The 19,736-nt window shown below is 38.3% G+C and overlaps 1 protein-coding gene across 1 annotated transcript; it reads left to right on the forward strand.

Annotated features, from left to right (window-relative positions):
• The first annotated feature begins 2,859 nt into the window (after positions 1-2,859).
• Positions 2,860-7,856, forward strand: sult5a1 (sulfotransferase family 5A, member 1). Its single transcript, XM_063492272.1, has 7 exons — positions 2,860-2,933; positions 3,238-3,550; positions 3,811-4,022; positions 6,117-6,243; positions 6,340-6,431; positions 6,648-6,828; positions 7,691-7,856. Exons 1-7 carry the CDS (start codon positions 2,916-2,918, stop codon positions 7,801-7,803), a joined length of 1,056 nt encoding a protein of 351 aa, XP_063348342.1. The 5' UTR covers positions 2,860-2,915; the 3' UTR covers positions 7,804-7,856.
• The last annotated feature ends 11,880 nt before the right edge of the window (positions 7,857-19,736 follow it).

A 19,736-nucleotide genomic window follows, 5' to 3' on the forward strand; every position in this document is an offset into this window, starting at 1 on the left:
AACATGTACTTTTCAAAGAGTTTTTTACATGTCTACTTAGGTGGACAACTGGTATGGAGTGACACATCAGTGCCCAGTGTAGTGGTTTATGTGCAAGTATACCATCAACACTGACACAAATACAAGAAAACAGTCTTTGAATAGCTGTCCACTGTAGTGACCACTATGCATGAAAGGGTTAATGTAGCAACAGCCAGAAGCAGTTTGCTGAAAAACAACAGTTTCTCGCAAGAGCTTCACTTATACCAGAAAAGAAAATGTTTTAATTGATAGAAGATCAAAGAATGACACTGAAGTCATTAGCAGGCTATACATTAATCTGATTGGTCGAAGCAGACAGATGTTTCAACAATCACATAGCATAATAGTGAAGTGCACACCATTTTCAAAACAGTTTCAAAGGATAACTTCTCAGACAGCTCTGTGTAACAAACCCTCTGCCATGTCAGGTTAAATCTTTAGAGTTACATCATACAAACATTAATTTAGCGATTTAAGGCACTGCACTATTTCAGAGTTCTTCAAATGGCTATCAAGGTGACAGATAATGAATACCAATGAGTACAGCATTGCTTGACTCAGAATAAATGTTTATGTTTAACTAATGGACTGGTTGGAGTCAGAATGGAGACTCAGGGGATTAGGATCATTGCATTTATTTACATTGAAGCAGCAACAGAATGTGACAAGAGAAGATTTCCAGTTAGTGATTCCAAGAAAATTGGAACCGGAATTCTCTCTTTCTCAGTAATTCACTATGAACTGGTTCAGGTTTCCTGGAAAAAACGAGAATAAACAAATACGATGCAGTCAAAGAGCTGATGCATATAAATGTTCAGAATGGAGAGCCACCTTCACTAACTGCAATCCAACATAGTAGGACTGGAGGACCGCGACAACTCATGGTTGCCTTTCTAACTAAAGAAACCCCCACGAAACAAAACAGACATTAGTGGGCATTTCTAATGAAAGGGTTTTGACTGTGAGTTCATCCAAACACTTCAGTTGACCACACTGATTGCACAGTGAGCATAATGGAGCCGTTAACAAACACGTCCTATAAAGGACACAGTTACATTTCTGGACATGGCTTGAGGAGAGCAGGGGACACACCCTGGACATAAGAGATCATGTCACTGGCTTAGTATTTCCTGAAAGTGCTGGAAATAAGTTCTGGAATGAGTTCTGGCCAGCTGTCCTCACACAGCCTGTCCTCCTGTCATGGTCCATTTTATTGTTTATTTTGATTTTGTGATTCATTCTTTTGTTTGAAGAGATTTTCTTATTCTAGTTCTGTATTATCAAGTCTTAAGTTTTGTCTCAGTGTGCATTATTTCCTGTTTTATTACAATAGTGTCATGCCTCGTTTGCATCATGTTCAGTTTTAATCTGTGATCACTCTCAGCTGTGTTCCTACTTGTGGCACGTTCCCTTGTTATCCATGTTCCCTTGTTATCCATGTTCCCTTGTGTCTTAGTCTCCTCCGTTCTTTGTCATGTTCTCCTTCATAGCTGTGTCCTTCCTCGTATTTGTTTTCCATGTAGAAGTTTAGTCCTGGATTACTTTCTTGTCAGCTGTGTTGTTTGTGTTCTGAGAGAGCTCACATATAATAATAAATTGTATTTTTTTGTGTGTTCTGGAGTCCTGCATTTGGATCCTAACCTGCCTGCAACACCGTGACATCTGTGACTCAGAAGTGGTAAAAAAAAAAAAACCCCAATTAATTTAAGATTACAGTTTTTTTTCCTTTGACCTGTCCTTTTCTTTTATTCTCATTTAGTAGCATGACAAAGTGAAAACGTTTGGCATACATAACGTTAATCATTATTTAAAAAATATATATACTGAAGAGTCAGGGGTGATGTTTGACAGAAGCAAATATTAGACCGGTTTTGTCAGGTCACCAGAAACATAGATTTACATAAAAGCCATTTAGCTGTGTTAATATAAGGATTCTGTATGTTCATTTTGGATCTCTCCTGAGAGTTGTTATATCAAGCTAAAATATGTAAATCTTGAACATGATATTTGGGTTTTCAGTTCAAGTTTTCTTAGAAAGCATCAGATGACAACAATCACCTCAAGCTGCTTCGTTATGATTTCAGGTTTTCTCATTAGTATTCCCAGTTTAGGTTTTCCACTAGTTTCCTGTTTTTGCCACTTAAAATATTCGTCCATTTCTTTATCCAGTCATCATCATAAATATGCTTTAAATATATAAATACGATGTTCATCTGTAGCATTTTTGCCAACCTTACAAACAATACTGTTGCATAATGACTGAAACTAGCACCACTGAACGAACAATGGGCTGTGAGGTCAGTTTCATGGTCATTAGTATGCAAATTGTCATGACCATTGATCAATGAACACGGATCAATGGCCATGAGTACCATTCACAGAGAGCTGGGGAATGGCTGCAATCACTGCACTGTAAGACGGTGAAAGCTGTACCCTTAGGCCCCCTCCTCGATTCAGAGATGGTCTCTAACTTTTCTAACTGAAGACTGAAGAAGTCACTCGGATGATTGGAAAAGCGTTTCCCACACTGAAAACGTACATCTAGAACAGGGGTGGGCAATCTCAGTCCACGAGGGCCGGTGTCCCTGCAGGTTTTAGATGTGTCCTCGAACCAACACAGCTGATTTAAATGGCTAAATTAGCTCCTCAACATGTCCTGAAGTTCTCCAGAGGCCTGGTAACGAACTAATCATGTGATTCAGGTGTGTTGACCCAAGGTGAGATCTAAAACCTGCAGGGACACCGGCCCTCGTGGACTGAGATTGCCCACCCCTGATCTAGAAGAACAGAATCAACTTTTGGGAATTTCCTTACCAGCATGCATCAAGACTCTTAGGTCACAACTGAAACTAAAAGGTTAAAACAGAAAGACTGGAGGCCATTGATAGCAGCTGATGGAGTGTTTTTCAGTGGTGAGTAATACTATAAAGTCTTTTGTGTCCAAGTAGTTCATACATTTAAAGCTATAAAAGAAACCCATTATATATTTTGAAAGCAGTCATTGAGAAAATGTACCACTTGTACTACTTAAGCTGCTTTTCTTCTTTTGTCCCGTCAGTCTCTGGTTTTTAACATGTACAGATTTTCCCACGTTGCTAAATTAGCTGTTATTTCCTCTTTCAGTGTGAATACCTGCATGCAATATTTGGAAATTACTGCAAGTAACACCCACTGTCTGAGTGACATGTTAATTTGCATTTCCTCTTTCTGCTTCAGTCTGTGTGGTTATCGTCTGGGTGTTCTCGACAAGAAAGACACATAACAGGAGAGCATAGAGGCAGAGAGGCAGGCGGACACAGACAGAGCTACAGAGCAGATCACAAAAAGGAGGTTAGTGCAGAGGCAGCTGAAAGGATATCAAAAGCAGTAAATAGTTTGTTGAAGGTGGATATGGCCAGGTTAGATGTCACAGAGATGTTTCATGGTATTTCGTTTCCTGGACACCTGCACACTCAGGATTCCTTGAAATATGCTGTCAGCTTTCCATTTCGGGATACGGATATTCTGATAGTGTCTTATCCAAAGTCAGGTAAGAGAGAACAAACTTCCAAAGATACACACACACACACTCCAGTCTTTCTATATGTAATGCAGCTAACCAGACAAGCATGTTAAGCAACTCAATGAAAACATGGTGAAATAGATTGTGGTGAGTTGAGCCATTTACATAATAACTTCTTACTTTGCATTTTAAGCATTTCATTGAGTTTGCGTAACTTTCTATGGCTAATATGACTGAATTTAATCAATGTGGGCTCATCAATGCCTCTCACTCATTCCTCTTAACAGGTACCACATGGATACAGGAAGTTGTGACTCTCATACGCACCAGAGGGAACCCAGGGTTGTCCCAGACTGTTGAAAACTGGAAAAGAGCTCCTTGGTTGGAGCATTATTATACCTCTGCTCTGCTGGAGACCTTACCTACTACAGCTCGAGTCATCACTACACATTTGCCTCATCACCTGCTGGGCCCTGCCCTCCTGCACTCCAAAACCAAGGTCATTAAAGCGCACGTTTAATTGATAGATTAGTTATAAACATTCACCGGTGTTGGAGGCTGTTACCCACTGAGCACATGCCTGCTCTCTGCAGCCTGGCTGAGGTTAGCAGTTTGCCGCACCAAACTAGCCTAATAAGGGGATTTATAAAACTACTGACTATACTGACTATTTAAGACCAAATACTGACAGCATAACGTACTGGCATTTTTAACCCAATGAGACAAGTTAATACTTTTATCAAGCCAAATTGTTGTTGTTTTTACTTGCTATAGTATGATTTACAGTTTGTCTGTCAGATTTTTCTGCTGTAAATCTCATTATTAAGCTGTATCTCAGTAATTATGTATTTTTTTTTTTTAAGCAAAAACACAAATCAGAGAGAAACATTTTAAGATTGATAGCTTCTTCTGAAAAAGCACTGTCATCCAGACTTTGACAGACTTTTAGGTGCCATGAATTTAACTGATTAATATTAGTGTTTTCTGTTTTTGTTTCCATTGTGGGAAGGCGTCTAATTCTACTTTATGTTTAACAATCTTGACTGCTGATAGAAGTCTGGGGATGATTTCTTGACCGTACAGGACAAAGCATAATTTCTCACTGAGTATAAAGACCACACCCAACTATGACACTGTGGGTCAGCTGTCCAGTTAAATTTAAATCTCTGAAAATGGGGGACTGTGTTTAAAGATCTCTGCAATTTCTACAGTTATTGCAAAACTTTTGTGAAACTCCTCGAGTAAAAGCGCATAGTCTGATTTAAAATCCTCTGTGGTGGTGCACAGAGGGAAAAATTACCACAAAAAGGATCAAATTCAAATTCAAATATTTATTGTCATTGTCAAAAAAACAATGAAATTGCGTTTGGAGCTTCCATACACCCGTGAATAAAATAATAATAAGTGTAAAATATGACTCCAGTGCAATAAAACAATCCTAAGCAACAACATACAACATGACAAGTAATATTTAGAAGTTGGATATGGTTATTGTCCGTGAGAGAGAGGGGACAAAGAGTTCAGAAGCCTCACAGCCTGTGGATACAGGCTGTTGGCCAATCTGGATGTTCTGGCCTGTATGGACCTGTACCTTCTCCCTAAGGGCAGCAGATGGAAAAGGTGGCGCGCAGGATGATATTGGTCCCGCAGGATACTGTGCACCCTCCTCAAACAGCGAGTGCGGAAGATATTACTAATCTCTGGCAGAGTTGTTCCAATAATTCTGCCAGCTTCTTTCACCACCCGCTGTAGTGCTTGCTGATCGGCCTTGGTGCAGCTGGGGAACCACACTAGCAATCCATACATCAGAACGCTGCTAATGGCACAATTATAAAAGTTCAGCATCAGAGGTCTGGGAATGTGTGCACTCCGCAGTCTCCTCAGGTAATAGAGGCGCTGTTGGGCCTTCCGTGCAGCTAAGGTAGTATGGTTACCCCAGGACAGGTCCTCGGTCACCGTTACTCCCAAGAATTTAAAACTGCTCACCCTCTCCACCTCCCCACCGCCAATAAAGAGAGGCAGATGGTTGCTATGACCCTTCCTCCGGAAGTCCACAATGATCTCCTTGGTCTTTTTAGCATTTAAGACCAAGTTATTTTCGTGGCACCATGACTCTAGTTGTTGCACCTCTGTCCTGTAATTTGTCTCATCATTGTCAGATATAAGTCCGAGCACTGTAGTGTCATCGGCAAACTTAACTATGAGATTGGACGCACAGGAGGAAATGCAGTCATAAGTAAAGAGAGTGTATAACAGAGGGCTCAGGACACACCCCTGAGGGGCACCGGTGTTGACCACAAGGGTAGAAGAGGTGTTCTTACCCACTCTGACACTCTGTCTACGGTTAGTAAGGAAGTCTGTAATCCAGTTGCACAGAGAGGAATTAAGACCCAGTTGGTGAAGTTTGGGACGGAGTCTGTATGGCCGGATGGTATTAAAAGCCGAGCTGTAATCTACAAAGAGGAGCCGTGCATAGGTGTTCCTGTTTTCCAAGTGCTCCAATAGCGTGTGCAGCACTATGGCGATCGCATCCTCAACTAAATATTTATGGACATAACTGTGAGTAAACCTAACAAGACATGTCATGTCACAGGTCATCTATGTGAGCAGAAATCCTAAAGATGTGGTCGTGTCCTTTTACCACTTCCACAAAATGGCCAACTTCCTCCCTGAGCCTCATTCATTTCCAGAGTTTTTGGACCGATTCCTGGAGGGAACAGGTGAGGATGACTGTTTTGCTTGTTGTATCATTGCGCAGCTACAAGTTTCAATCCGATCAGATGTGCAGTATTTCTTCACATGCTTATTTGTTTCAGTGTCTTTCGGTTCCTGGTTTGACCACATTAAAGGCTGGACCAGTCAGATTAATAGCAATCTGCTTCACGTCACCTATGAAGAAATGTCGCTGGTAAATTAGTGCATCACAGCTAAGCACACCATCCCCTGTGAAATATTCATTTGTTTTGTTCTCTGGTCACAAAGACAGACGCAGGTCTGAAAAGTGGAAGTACACTTCTTCAAACTGAACCCTAAGGCCCATTTCATAATTATTTAGCATTTCAAGGAGGTCTCTCATGTCAGTGAAGTGAGGAAATTTAAATTGCACTCTTCTTCCTGCTGCCAGGACCTGCACAGCACCATAAAGAAAATAAGCTCGTTCCTTCAGTGTCCCCTGGTGGAGGACGAGGTCAACAACTGCGTGAAACACTGCAGCTTCAGCAGCATGACGGAAAACAAGATGATCAACTACACTCTCGTCCCTCAGGAAATAATGGACCACAGCAAGGGCTCCTTCATGAGAAAAGGCAAGTTCTGCTGAACTGTAAGCAGATGAGATGTCTGAGAGTGTCTTAATGTGACCAAAATAGTAGCTGCAAAAATGCAACTTTTGGTAACCTATTGGTAACGTTTTGGTAACCTATGACACATTGATGAGAGCTCCAAACACCCATGGTGTTTGGAGCTCTCATCAATGTATCATAGGAGATGATAGATGAATCTTAGAGGTCTCAAGAAAAGAAAAGGAAATGGAGGAAAATGTCTGTTCTCAGTAGCTTTGCTTTTTGCATCATTTCATCTTCATGATAATAATCTTCAAAATAAGTAATGAGAGAAAAACAGTCTGTTTGGTTTAGCTGCACAGTTCACCGTTCCTGTTCACACTAAAAGGTCTAAATGTTTTTAATTTCCTTGCAACTAAAGAACAACTTCACCCAGCCTAATCACAGCCTGTTCACAATACCGCCATCTAGAACGAGATATACAGAAATATCACCTTTGGTCTTCTGGCTGTGAAACTATTCAATTAATATTTAATGACTCAATTATAGACATTTGAATTTTTTGAAGTTGTCCTTTTTTTAGTAGCATAACACGACGAGGCAATTATTTAGTCTTGAATAGTCCTATTCAGTCTTGTCTTACATAAAGGTTCAACTGAATGGTAACTCTTTAATATAAAACACAGTACAACCTAGTAAACTATAACCAAATCCCTTTTTAAAATACATTTTTAATCTATATTTAAAAATCATTTAAAAATCACATCTTTGTTGGCCTTCAGACAACAATTTTGGTGGCTAAAGAACCAAACAGGACAGGCAAAAAAAAAAAAAAAAAAAAATCATTTTGACTTTTCTCTCTCTGTTTTTCCTTCTTGCAATGCAGGTAAAGTGGGAGACTGGAAAAACATGTTCACAGAGGAGGACAGTAGAAAATTTGAAACCGTCTTCACCTCAAAGATGATGGAGAACTGCACTTTAGAGTTTGTGTGGGAGTAGTGGGACAAAAAAAGAAGTCTTACTATACTATACTCACGAGAGTATAGATCACATCAACTGATCCCTTTCAAACTAGTTAATCCTTTATGTGTGGATTACAGTATATGTTAACCCTCCACTTGTTTTGTGATAATTATGTTTTGAATTCTTTAATTATGTTGTTCATGTGAAACTTACAGTGATGCTTTTGAGGTTGTCTTTCTTCTTCTTCTTCTTCTTCTTTTTAAGTTATAAATAGATTAATAAAGTTTATATGCTTGAATGTGTCATATCATTTTTGTTTCCTTGGTCCAAAACAAGTGGCACTTTACACTTCAGGCTAAGAAGTTGACAGTTATGTAACCATGACAACAAAGAGCAGAGGGGGAAGTCCAGGTGACAGGGTTTAATATAAAGCTCTTTGTCCACATGCCTGAGTCGTCCTTGTGTGTCCTTTTACTTCAAACACCTCAGGAATAGTGCCGTTCCTGTCCGGTCTTAGTGCTCTGAAGTGGGTTGATGCTATTGTATTGAGTGTGTGTCAGTTTGCATATAAGTAAACATACGGTGGCAGTTGTGGTGCTCTTTGACTACAAAAATGAACTCTGATAAGTGATTGTTACCCTTTAACACAGTCCATGATCAGGCATATGAGACACGTAGGAAATGTTTAGTATTAACACTTTCCTTTATCTGTTTAAGCAGATTTATATGCATAAAAAAGTAATTTTATTCAAACATCAGGTATCTGTTTGATTTGGATTTGAATTTTTGAAGCACAACCACACTTTAGACTTTTTAAGCAGTCTCTTTAGTCTGTATGTATTTATGCCTGCGTAACACGTGTGTGATGTTGAAACTCACAGCACTTAACATGAGCAGCCACTGAGCTTGCTTTTTATTTCACAGGTGAGTGTCTGTGCAGTTCATGTTCATGTTTCGTCTACTTCGTCGAGTGCGTTGCGTGCACCTTTAAATCGAGACGTCATCTGGCCTGATTTGAAAGAAACCATTCAAACTCAAGCTTGAACAACCTTGAAGCTGTGAAAGCCCCCTAATGAAAGAATCGTCACTTCTGAATGCAGTTAAGGCCAAGCTGGAGGTTTATTGGAAAGTGAGCCGAATGACAGACCGGGTAAGAAAACTATGCTCAGGCCTTCTACTTTTGATTGTGAGATAAATATGTCTTACAGAACATTCAATAAATTTTGGATTTATTTATTTTTACCATTTATTAGGGATACACATTTCCCTCTGATTATAAAAGACGCTGGCCTCTTCCTCGTCTTTCACCTTCTGTCACTGATTATTTCGATTTTTGTCACAACGTCCTGAATATTCAAATTGACAAGGGCACACATGTGCTGCTATATCAGCTGCTAATAAAGCCCCATACACAGCCCCACATGCAAACACTGGTGATTGAAACTCTCGAGCTGTTGTTGTGCACACAGGCTCACACATTTTGGTCATGTGAGAAACCACTTCACACCTCTCGTACCCCTCTCTGACTCTGCTGAGGGCAAGGAGGTTGAAGGGTAAAGCTGCTGCAGATCATGACTGTTTAAACACAGCAGGACTTTAAAAAAAAAAATTATTTGATTTTTCTTCATTTAGCCTCATATTAATCATTATCAATGATGATGGCAGAGTGTTTTGGCAAGGACAAGATGTTTGGCTGTCACAAAGTTTGCTGTAAGCTGTAATTAGCCCACACATTCTGAGATTTATATTTTGTTCTTAGATCAAAGATTTTATAGACACATTTATAGACAATCTACTTATATGCAAGATGTTTAACATGAGTTATGGTCTGCCTGCTCTGGATGTTATGAGATGGACCATGTTTTTGAGTAGTTGGTCTCCATTCCTGGAGGAGTGCAGCATGCGGCTGTGCAATGCTGGTTGATTGTGGCTATCTTTGAACATGTTGACGCTGCATCTCCCAGGCATGTTCAGTAGGAGGCTTACTGAGAGTAAATCCTGGCCAAAGAAGTATTTGGATGTGCTCCTGATCCAGAAAGATCTGTACTACTCTGGCAGTGTGGAAGTGGGGATTCTGCCTCAAGAATATCACATGTTGGTGTGATAAACTGAACCAAGTCTCAGATGTGCAGGTGAGTTACTTTGTGTTTGGTAAATAAACGACTACTACTATGACAAGAATGTAGTAATTTAGTCTACCCTAAAACTGGTAGTAGGAAGAATAAGTCAGGAAGAGGTCGTATTCTGTGGTAATGAATGGATTGATGATCCCGATTTTTAAAAATTCACTATTAGACTAAACAGGTTCTTGTTGTTAAGCATCATCTCATATTGATTCTCTATATTTCTCTGTTTAGCTACAGTATCCTATAGATTTGGTGGCTATTAAAGGAAACACATATTACATCACACTGATACAAACAACATGTGCATCCTCCAGTCTGATAAAAGTAATATTCTCCTTCTTGGTCCTATGTGAAAATTTCCCTAAAAATTGAATAACTGGTTGTGCCACATGCAGCAAAAACTACAAAAAGACATTTGTTATAATTGGCAATTAATCTTTCATCATGGTGGAATTTTGGCCGACTCTTCTTTGTAGAATCGTTTTAGTTCAGCCACACTGGAGGGTTTTTGTGCATGAACGACCTGCTTAAGGTCACACCAAAGGATCTTGAAGAGACCACTTGTTGTTGTCCTGCATAAGTCAAGTGTGTTTGAGCTTCAGGGTATGAACTGATGGCTGTACGTTCTCCTTCAGGATTTTCTGGTAGAAGATGAGAACTTACTTTTTCACACAGGGTCTGGTAGGTTTGGATAACTTTTTTCTCTTATTAAATTAAATCATCTTTTAAAGACTGGATTTCGCATTTACTTGGGTTATATTTATCTAATATTAATAATTCTTTGATGGGTTCTTTGATTTCATGGGTGAAGAAGCAGAGTCTGTGTTTCTGAAGAGAACTTTAATTCTGGGAAACTAACCATTTGTTTGTATTATTGGTTTGGAGATCTTTGATTTTTAATACAAACTGAAAGATCTTTGTTCCAACAATTCTGTCAATATAGTATTTAATCACTGAAATATGACCTTAACACAATTAAACAACAATGGCTCAAAAATGTACCTGTTATACTGTGCACATATACAGTTTGAAAGGCACAGTCAAATCATATTTAGCATTTTTGGGTGTCACATACTGCAGATTTACATTTCACTGCACAGCGACTTGTGAAACTGAGGAGGAAAAAGCACAGTGGCACAGTTTTATGACAGCAGCAGTGCCGTACAGCTACAATAGTGACTTTGTTGTAATTGGTTGCAGAAGGAAGTGTACATCTTTGAAATGTTGCACTTGAATGCATGTTTTCCTTTTGTGGCGTGCTGTTGTTTTGCAAAAGCCAACGAGAAGTTGCAGAAGATTCTGCGCACAGTAAACTTCTCACTGTTACTATTATCCTCGCTCTGCAAGCCTCTGCAAAAACCCTCCCTCAGGAAAAAAAGTTTTCTCTACACACATGTCTAAGCTTTATATATGCTTTTCGGTCTACAATGACTTAGTATCAACTTATTATCAAAATTTAAAAGGCAGTACACAGCTGAGTCATGACAACTGGTTGTACTCTGGGCAGGAAGGCGTGACACTCCTGGCATTTGCATGGCATTTAATACCCATTAGGTCCATCATCCCTCCCCATTGTGTCAGAACCTGAGAAGGCACAGCTGCAGAGGACTCAGAGTATTTCAGTTCCTCTCTAAACCATACAGTATTTTAAAGAAGAACATACTGCTTCCCATTAAGAAGTAGAGTGTAAGAAAGAACAAAAATAATGGTGTGATGTGAAAGACTTTAGGCACCAGTGATTTGCATGGAGCCTTAAATACTTCCGTCTGGCCTGACCTATCTCTTTAACTTGAGCTCAAGCAGGCCTGTGGTTACAGCAGTTGTCCCGATGATTTCTTCTTTTTCCCCCCTTGCACTGATAGTTGATGTTCCATCTTTAATATTGGGCCACAGTCTTGCGCAAAGATGCTTTATCATGTGCAAGGGCCAGAAATCAAACTGCCAACCCTGCAAACAGTGAACAAATCACTTTACCCTTACATTACATTACTTTAGAGTGTTTTTCTTTAATTTTTACTATTATTAGTAGCAGTTTTTCAAAGATAACTGTATTTTTTAGCCTGTTTCCTAAATTTTTTTTACATGAGAGCAATTCATGTGTCACCAGTGACATAATGCCAGGACTGTTGAATATTATTTAATAATTTGTTTATTTTATGATTTAAAAAATGTTAGCTGTATGACCTTTAACCTATGGTACATTGTTATCTGGATTATTACATTCAAAAATGGCATATGTTTAAACATAAATACATACAAGCATGAATAAATTTCACAATATTTGACTATAGTACCTGAGTGAAAATATGTAGTTACTTTCCTCCACTCAATAGAGGCATCATCGACGCATTAAAAAGGGGCTACCCATGGTAATTTGATCTCTATAGCACATTTAAAAGCAAGAAGGTTGACTACAAAGCAATAGAGTTTTAAGACAGAGTTTAAAAGACTGTAGAGACTTTTCAGTATGAATATTGAGCGGTAAGTTATTCCACAGTCTAGTGGCTGCAACTGCAAAAGCCGGATCCCCTCCGCGCTTAATTCGAGACCTCAGCTCTATTAAGAGATTCAGGCTAGATGACATCACTCCAGCACTAAAATATCTATTTGATGAATTCAGTCGAGGTGTCAGTAAAGCATGATAATTATCACGTATAAGAATATATGTAAAAACTGAATACAGACATGGATACTCTTTAATGGATTTTAATGATTCTGAAAAAAAGAGAAATCAGGAGCAGAGATACTGGCATTTCGGCACAAAGACTGGTTTATATTTTAATCTTACAGTTGTTTTGACGGCTGACTCTATTATTTCCTGATAATATCTGAAGGGAAGTGTCCAAGCAAGCACGTCTACCATGAATAAGGCTATCTATGATTAACAAATGACAGGAGAAAAAATCCTGCTCTATTATTGCCTTATCGAAAAGGTGCAGTGCAGTGAATATGGCAATGGTCAGGGAAGCCTAAAAGGATTCTGTTTCCCAGTTACCCATGACAACAGAGTACATAAACCAGCAGCTGAGTACACAACGCACTTCTAACTGACTGACTGACTTAGAAAATAGCTTTATTTTGCAGAACTGGTGTCACAAAGACCCATTCTTTCCCATGAAGATTAAATTTACAGAGTACATTTACCTTGAAGCTGAGTTCCTGTTTGTTGTGACAAATAAGCAGGACGGGAACTACAGGAACATGGCCGTGTTGGGAAGTCTGACTAAAGAGCTTGAATAAAAATGACTAGACGACAACAATAATGACTTCCTGTCAAGATGAACCCATATATATGATTTTTCAGACACAGTCTTACCCAGTGTGACTAACGACCATTGAGTGCCTAGACTGCAATCAATTCAATTCAAATCAGTTTTATTTAAATGTCCCCAAATGACAACCATGGTCATCTCTAATCACTTTATATTGTACGTATGTTAGAGGTGTCAAACATAAGGCCAATGGGCCAGAGTCAGCCCGACAAAGACTCCAATCCGGCCCACTGTACAACTGTATTTTCATTCATTTTACAGCTTGACTACTGACAAAGACCTCCCCCAGAGAAAGTCATACTACACCATAGTAATGAAATAATAATAAAATAATAAAATAAATCAATAGGATTTTCTGTGAATTAAAAAAATAATTCTGCTTTATAGTTAGAGGACAGCTTGGGCAATGAGCTACAAGAACTTTTTCTGTATTTTTACACATTAATTTCTTATAATTTAAGCTCAAAGAGTTGATAGATTTCTTTCATTAACTACAGCTGCATTTCTTTATCGAGTGGAGAAAACAGAGATGTACTGTTCAAATTGTACTTCTTTTTTTACACTGAGATATTTCAGGGATTACATGTGCAGTTAAACTACTTGTAAGCCAGCTGGAGAAATGGGTGTTGGAAGTTATGGAATTGTTTTTTTTTTATGAGTTTTATTGTATTGTTACAATGGATACTTTTTTTTTACAGTTCCTGCTGTGCCTAGCAGAGGCTTTTATTTTAAGCTAACTAACCTCTATGTTAAACGTGTAAAGTGTAATTACATATTGCACTCATGTTATTTTCTTCATGGGTTGCAAATGTTAATTTTGGTGATGCTAATCATAGTACTTGATACAGAAAATGTTATTTTGCTACTGTAGCTGTCATATCAATGAGGAGAGTTAGTGTCCCAAGAAAACAAACGTGATTTGATAACTTTTTGTGCCAGATTTTGTTGTAGTGTATGGTCTAAGGACACTTTAAGCTTTAACATTCATATTTTAATTTGTCTAAAACTGTGTTACGTGTGTATGTGTACTGCAACTATGTTGGTTACGCTGATGAAGTTCTAACAACAGTTGCAATTTAATGAGTTAACTGAAGAGTACTAAATATTTCAGGATGCTAAATAATTGCAAATTGCAGTTATTGTTTAATTGTTAAATTTATTATTCACTTGAATGATGTACAAGAGGATGTAAAGTAAAACTTTTATTTTTATTTGAGAATGAAGTGAGTGAGAAGAGAATTGACCTATGAGCTCAATGAGGAAAGTCCAGTGATTCCACTTGATGGCGAGCCTGCCAGTGTGATCTCCAGGATCCAGATCTGCACAATCAGTCAGACGGCGAGTGATTTATCTGGCTTCTGGTAGGATTCGACCACAGAGTGCACTCTAAACTGTGAATACACCAGGCATGAAATTGCTGTAGACTGTAAACTCTCTGGACTTGTGATGCTGCTGACTTTGATTTTTGTTTTTTGTGCTAACTCAGTTGCTGACTGACAGATCATTTAGATCACTAAGAGTGTAGAACAACCCTGATGGCACCTTAAGCTTCAAGAAAGATTAAAAGTCATCACCAGCAGCAGTTTGTGGAGACGTTTTGCCAGCCAAGTTAGTGAAATCTAGAGTACCCACAGAGCAACTTTTGATGCCGCTGATGGAGAGGTCAAACATACCTCACTGATGTATTTGTTTCCAGGACTTTTGACCCACTGATTTATTGCAGGAATGACAATGCTTTGAAAGCATGCTGACCCGTTCTTATGTGGTTTTGTTAAAACCCATGCAAAGTCAGGGAAGACTCTGAAAGCCTCTGCGAAAACCCTCCCTCGGGAAAAAAAAAAGGTTTATAAACATATCAAAGAGGCTTTATAACTTTAAGTTTTTCACATATTTTATCTCCACATGCTTCTTGTTTTAACTTTATTCCTTTAGTTATTATTTTTAAAAAATGTATTGTCGATCATGTTATTGTTTATCCACAGCTTTATAAACCTTGGCAAAAAATGTTTTATGTACAAGTGTGCTTTGTGAACAGGCATCAGACAGCTCAAAACTGAAAAACAAGTTTAAAACATTGTTAATTGACTTTTTTCTTATTCATCTTCATTTTTCGTGAGCATAATCGGCTACCTTCATTCACAGTTCATTCCACCGTAGACAAAAAATTATTAGAGCAATGACTAGACATCATTCAAACCAATAAAACTAAAGTGGTTATTACAATAAACGTAGCAGCCTAGCACAGCAGTCAGCGTTTTGTACCCTGTTGCTGATGAGCCACACTTTGCTTCTAACATTCCAGGGGTGTTTACAAAGTTCCCAAAAGATAAATAATTCATGTTACAATTTTCAATATAGTAAACTATAATAAAAATAAAAAAACCTGTCACCACCGCTGCATATTGCATTCACATTAAAACAACATAGCCCCAAAACCCAGGTTAAACATAAAACTTGGAGCAGCTCCCCCACACTATTTCCTCCTGGATGTCTCCCAGAACCTTTAAATTGTGTTCAGACCCCAAGGGACACCTATGCCCAAACACCCCGGAGAGGTCAGGGAGAAAAACAGGTGAGTAAGTGCTACACCATAAATCCACTTTTCACAATAGATTGCACAAATATTTTTCACACACTTTCTAACCACAAAGTTATCATTTATATTTGTTTCTCACAGATTCTATAGGCTCTCAATCACTTAGAAGACAGAACCACACATACAGATTATTACTAAGAGTTCTCATGTGCACGTTTATGCTTCTTAATATGCAGATGTTTTTCTTAAAGTACAGATTGCATATGTGCCTAGAAAATGTCCAGTATAGCATTAAACCAAATACAGATTATTCTGAACCAGTGAACCTCTTCATTATACACAACATCATAACTCAAAGCAAGTGAGTTATGCTTTGAGTTCAGGACCTGCTAAAACTTTGAACTGAATTTTACGTGTGACACCTCTTTTCGTTTGGCCTCATGCCCCACAGTTCATCAGATGTGACATATAAACCTCCCAAATCTGGTCTCATCTTTAAAAGTTTGGTGTTTTTACAAAACTTGGGTAACAAATATTCAGTAAAGTGGCAGCTGAGAGCAGGGAATATTTTAACATGAATGATAGTCTACTTCTGCTGTAGATGCAATTTAAAAAACTGAATTCAGTTTAAGAACTAATGCATATGATTGTATAAACTAAACAAAAATGTAAGTATGCATTTAAAAAAACGTCCACGTTAATTCTACGGCTTTGACCTATGTTGGTGCTTTAAGTGGTGATGGAGCCAGACAGAGCACTCCCTGACACTGGTAGAGAGTAATGGTGTTTGACAGGGATATTAATACTTTAACAGCCATGGAGAAGAACTCCTTGCACTCTGCTGCAGATCAGATTAAAAAAAAAAGTACTTTCTAACTCTCTGGATTTTTATTTCAGCTAAAAAAAGGTCAAAACATTAAATGATTTTGCGCACACTTCAGCGAGCAGCTTAAGGGGTAGAACTTATTTTTCTACTGTTCCTGCCCAGGACTGTGAGCATGCCAGACAAGTGAGCTGTTATAAGATCATGAAGTGATTTACAGACGTGGAATTAGTATAAAAACAGTCAAACCACCAAAGAAAGGACTGTAAATTCATGTTTTCTTCTCTTAATTATGAGCTTTCAGGGTAAAGTCCTGGCCATGGGAAGTTCATTACATTTGTGGTATGGTGAATGGTAGGTGTCAGTAATAAGAATAAATATCTTTGATGTCTCATTTCAGGGGCAGTATGTTGGTACAGTGAGGCAGCGTTAGTAAGAAGGTTCTTGGTTTAAACCTCCTAGTCACCTGCAGGCTTTTAGTGCAGAGGTACCAAAGAGTTTGAGTTCTCTCCTGGTACCTCATCTTCACCTCCTACAGTCCAAAAACATGAGAGTTAGTTTAGTTGTTGCTTTGATTTCAAACTGTTTAGACATCAAAGTGTTCGGTTGAAACATGTACAGAATGAGTGAAGATATATTGTCAAGTTTCGTGTTATGTGTGGCAGAAAAGGCCCCAAATGGATTTGCTAAATGAAAACGCATAGCTTGATGGGGAACTCAACAAAAAACAGAAGCAAACAGAGGGTTTAAAAACATGGGAGGATATAAGGGCAGCGTGGCAACACATGTATGTATCGGTATATTAGATGACAGGCTATCAAAATAAAACAGGAAGTAACAAACAAGGTAAACAAACATGGAGACGAGACTGACTTTTACATCACTTCAATCCAAAAGAAAGAACCAAAAAAAAAAAAAAAGGGGAACACTGGGTCCCAAACCCAACCCAAACCATGACATATATAGTGTTTGGAGCGTATTTAACATCATGAGACGCCTCCTGGATGCCTCTATTGGAAATGTTGGAGAGAATATGATTTTTGACTGTCTTGGGTTGACTTATACGTTTTTCTTTTCTTTTTTCCCTGGTAAAATCATGCTCTTCTCCTTTTTTAAGATAAAGTAACTAAAGAAAATCACCATAATTAGAAATGCATGAAGGAAGAAATGAGAAGAAGGAAGAGAATCACAGTATTTCATTTCTTGAGCAATTTTATAAAAGCCAGCAGCAGTTTCCATCGTGGAGGCTGGGGACTATGGCAAGCAGATGAAATTACTCACTTATATATTTGAGATGATAGTAATAAAGACCATCAGTCTCATCATGCCTGTCTCCTTGACCTAAACTTGTTTGTCTTTACAGTACAATGAAAAAGATTCCGAGGACTAAAATCAATCATCTCTCCTCCACACTTTGATTTTTCCTTCTCTTTTATCTTTGCTATCACATTGTATCAACTAGACAGGTGGCTGTCGTCATATCGCTGTTCAGGGCATTTGTTGTTGAGACAGTTCGTGATTTGTGGCAGAGTGAACACACCTGCCAGACAAAAATATCTTTGAAGTCTTGCTGCTCTAGGTGAAAGAAAAAAAATGTGGAGGCAACACTTAAAGTCCTCAAATTCTGAGTTGGGTTATTTTCTTTTGATTTATTGTTAACTTTTGCTTTCACGCTGATGACTGCACATGATGAAATGTAGTCTCAACCTTTGAAGCTCTTAGTCTCTTTTCAGGATGTGTAACTGGGAAACTTCACGTCTGCGCAGAGCAGTTCCTCATGAGGACACATTATTAATCTGACACCTGTATCAGCAATGATGTCTCACATCATTGTGTTTAAGAAAAGTAGACAAAATAAAATTCAGTTTTTAGCACAGATGAAGTTAAGGTTTGATTACATTAACACATCTTTAAAATTACAAATGAGAAAGATTTAAGTAGTTGGTGAAAGTCAGTAAAAGATGATATAGAGCATTCTGAATACAACATAATTTTTCTTTCATAAATTATGGCCCTTTTAGAAACATCAAGGAGGACAATAAAAGGTTATTGGTTTCACAAACAAATCTGACCCATGCTCATAACTTCTTTTTTTTAAGAAGCTGAGATGGATCAGCGGGACTTGGTGGCTACATCCGTATTTGCATAGTATTTGCATAGTCACTGGTCCAAAGGTTGTGCACCCATTTGTCCTTTTACATCATTTCATAACAAGTTGATATTGGCAACATCTATTCACAACATAACCAGCCAAAAGTCTCAGACTGACAGCTTAGCTAAAAGGAAGCAGTTTTACCATTTTAGAGCTGTAATAGCAGCAGCATTCTCTTCCTTGACAGAACTCCCCACCAGTGTTGTGGAGTTGTGTTTCACTTGCAAGTGTTTGTTCAAAATGTAAAATTGAGCCAAATGGGAACCTCCAAGGCTAAAAAATTATGCCAATGCCAATGTTTCTCAAATGGCCACTTGCAGCTCCAAAAGTAGGTCAGCCTTCTTTAAACTACCCACAGCCAGCTACAATATGCATGTGTATCAGTGGATGTATGGCCATTAATTAGAGTTACTGAACTGGATCTCTTGTGCTTTTGGAGGACTTAATATGATTAGCCTTCTAATAGTATTGGTTATTGCCGAATACAAGAAATCCAATTTAAGAATAAGTTTATGCTTACATTTTGATGAGTGAAGGTCTAGAGTCTCTTTCTTAACATTAACTAGCCAATAACTGAGCACAACACTCATCCAAATATGTTCCAAAAATAAAGAGTCAGATAGCAGTGGGTAATATTAATGTTGCATCTTTTATATACAGTCTTTGAGTAGAGCTCCATAGCAGCTGATGGATTTCTGTTATAACCTTGGCACAACATAATGTGAACACTTCCATAATTTAATGGCCCTCTCACTAGCTGACCTAGACAAGTGCAGTGACACCACAATAGGATTGGATAGCCATACTGTGCAGTGCTGTGTCAAAGAGTCACAGGGAGAAGCACTGCAAATACTTCAGGTGTTTTATGTTGGTTTTTTCATCCACTATTTAGCAATTCAAGATAAATTAGATCAGATTTAAACAAACCATTTGTACTGCCTGTTGCACTCTAAATGGATGTAAATAAATATCTACATTACTATATTACTAACAATTTATTTTACTATTAGCTGACTTTTTATATATAAAATATTAAAAGTAAAAATTATTATTTTGAAGA

Source organism: Pelmatolapia mariae, linkage group LG1, assembly GCF_036321145.2.
Source record: "Pelmatolapia mariae isolate MD_Pm_ZW linkage group LG1, Pm_UMD_F_2, whole genome shotgun sequence".
Classification (NCBI taxonomy): Eukaryota; Metazoa; Chordata; class Actinopteri; order Cichliformes; family Cichlidae; genus Pelmatolapia; species Pelmatolapia mariae.

Excerpts from the sequence above, each read along its gene's own strand:
- sult5a1 (XM_063492272.1), top strand. Across the intron at positions 3,551-3,810 it reads AGTGTCTTATCCAAAGTCAG|GTACCACATGGATACAGGAA; the intron begins GTAAGAGAGAAC and ends TCCTCTTAACAG. Across the intron at positions 6,432-6,647 it reads CCTATGAAGAAATGTCGCTG|GACCTGCACAGCACCATAAA; the intron begins GTAAATTAGTGC and ends TCCTGCTGCCAG.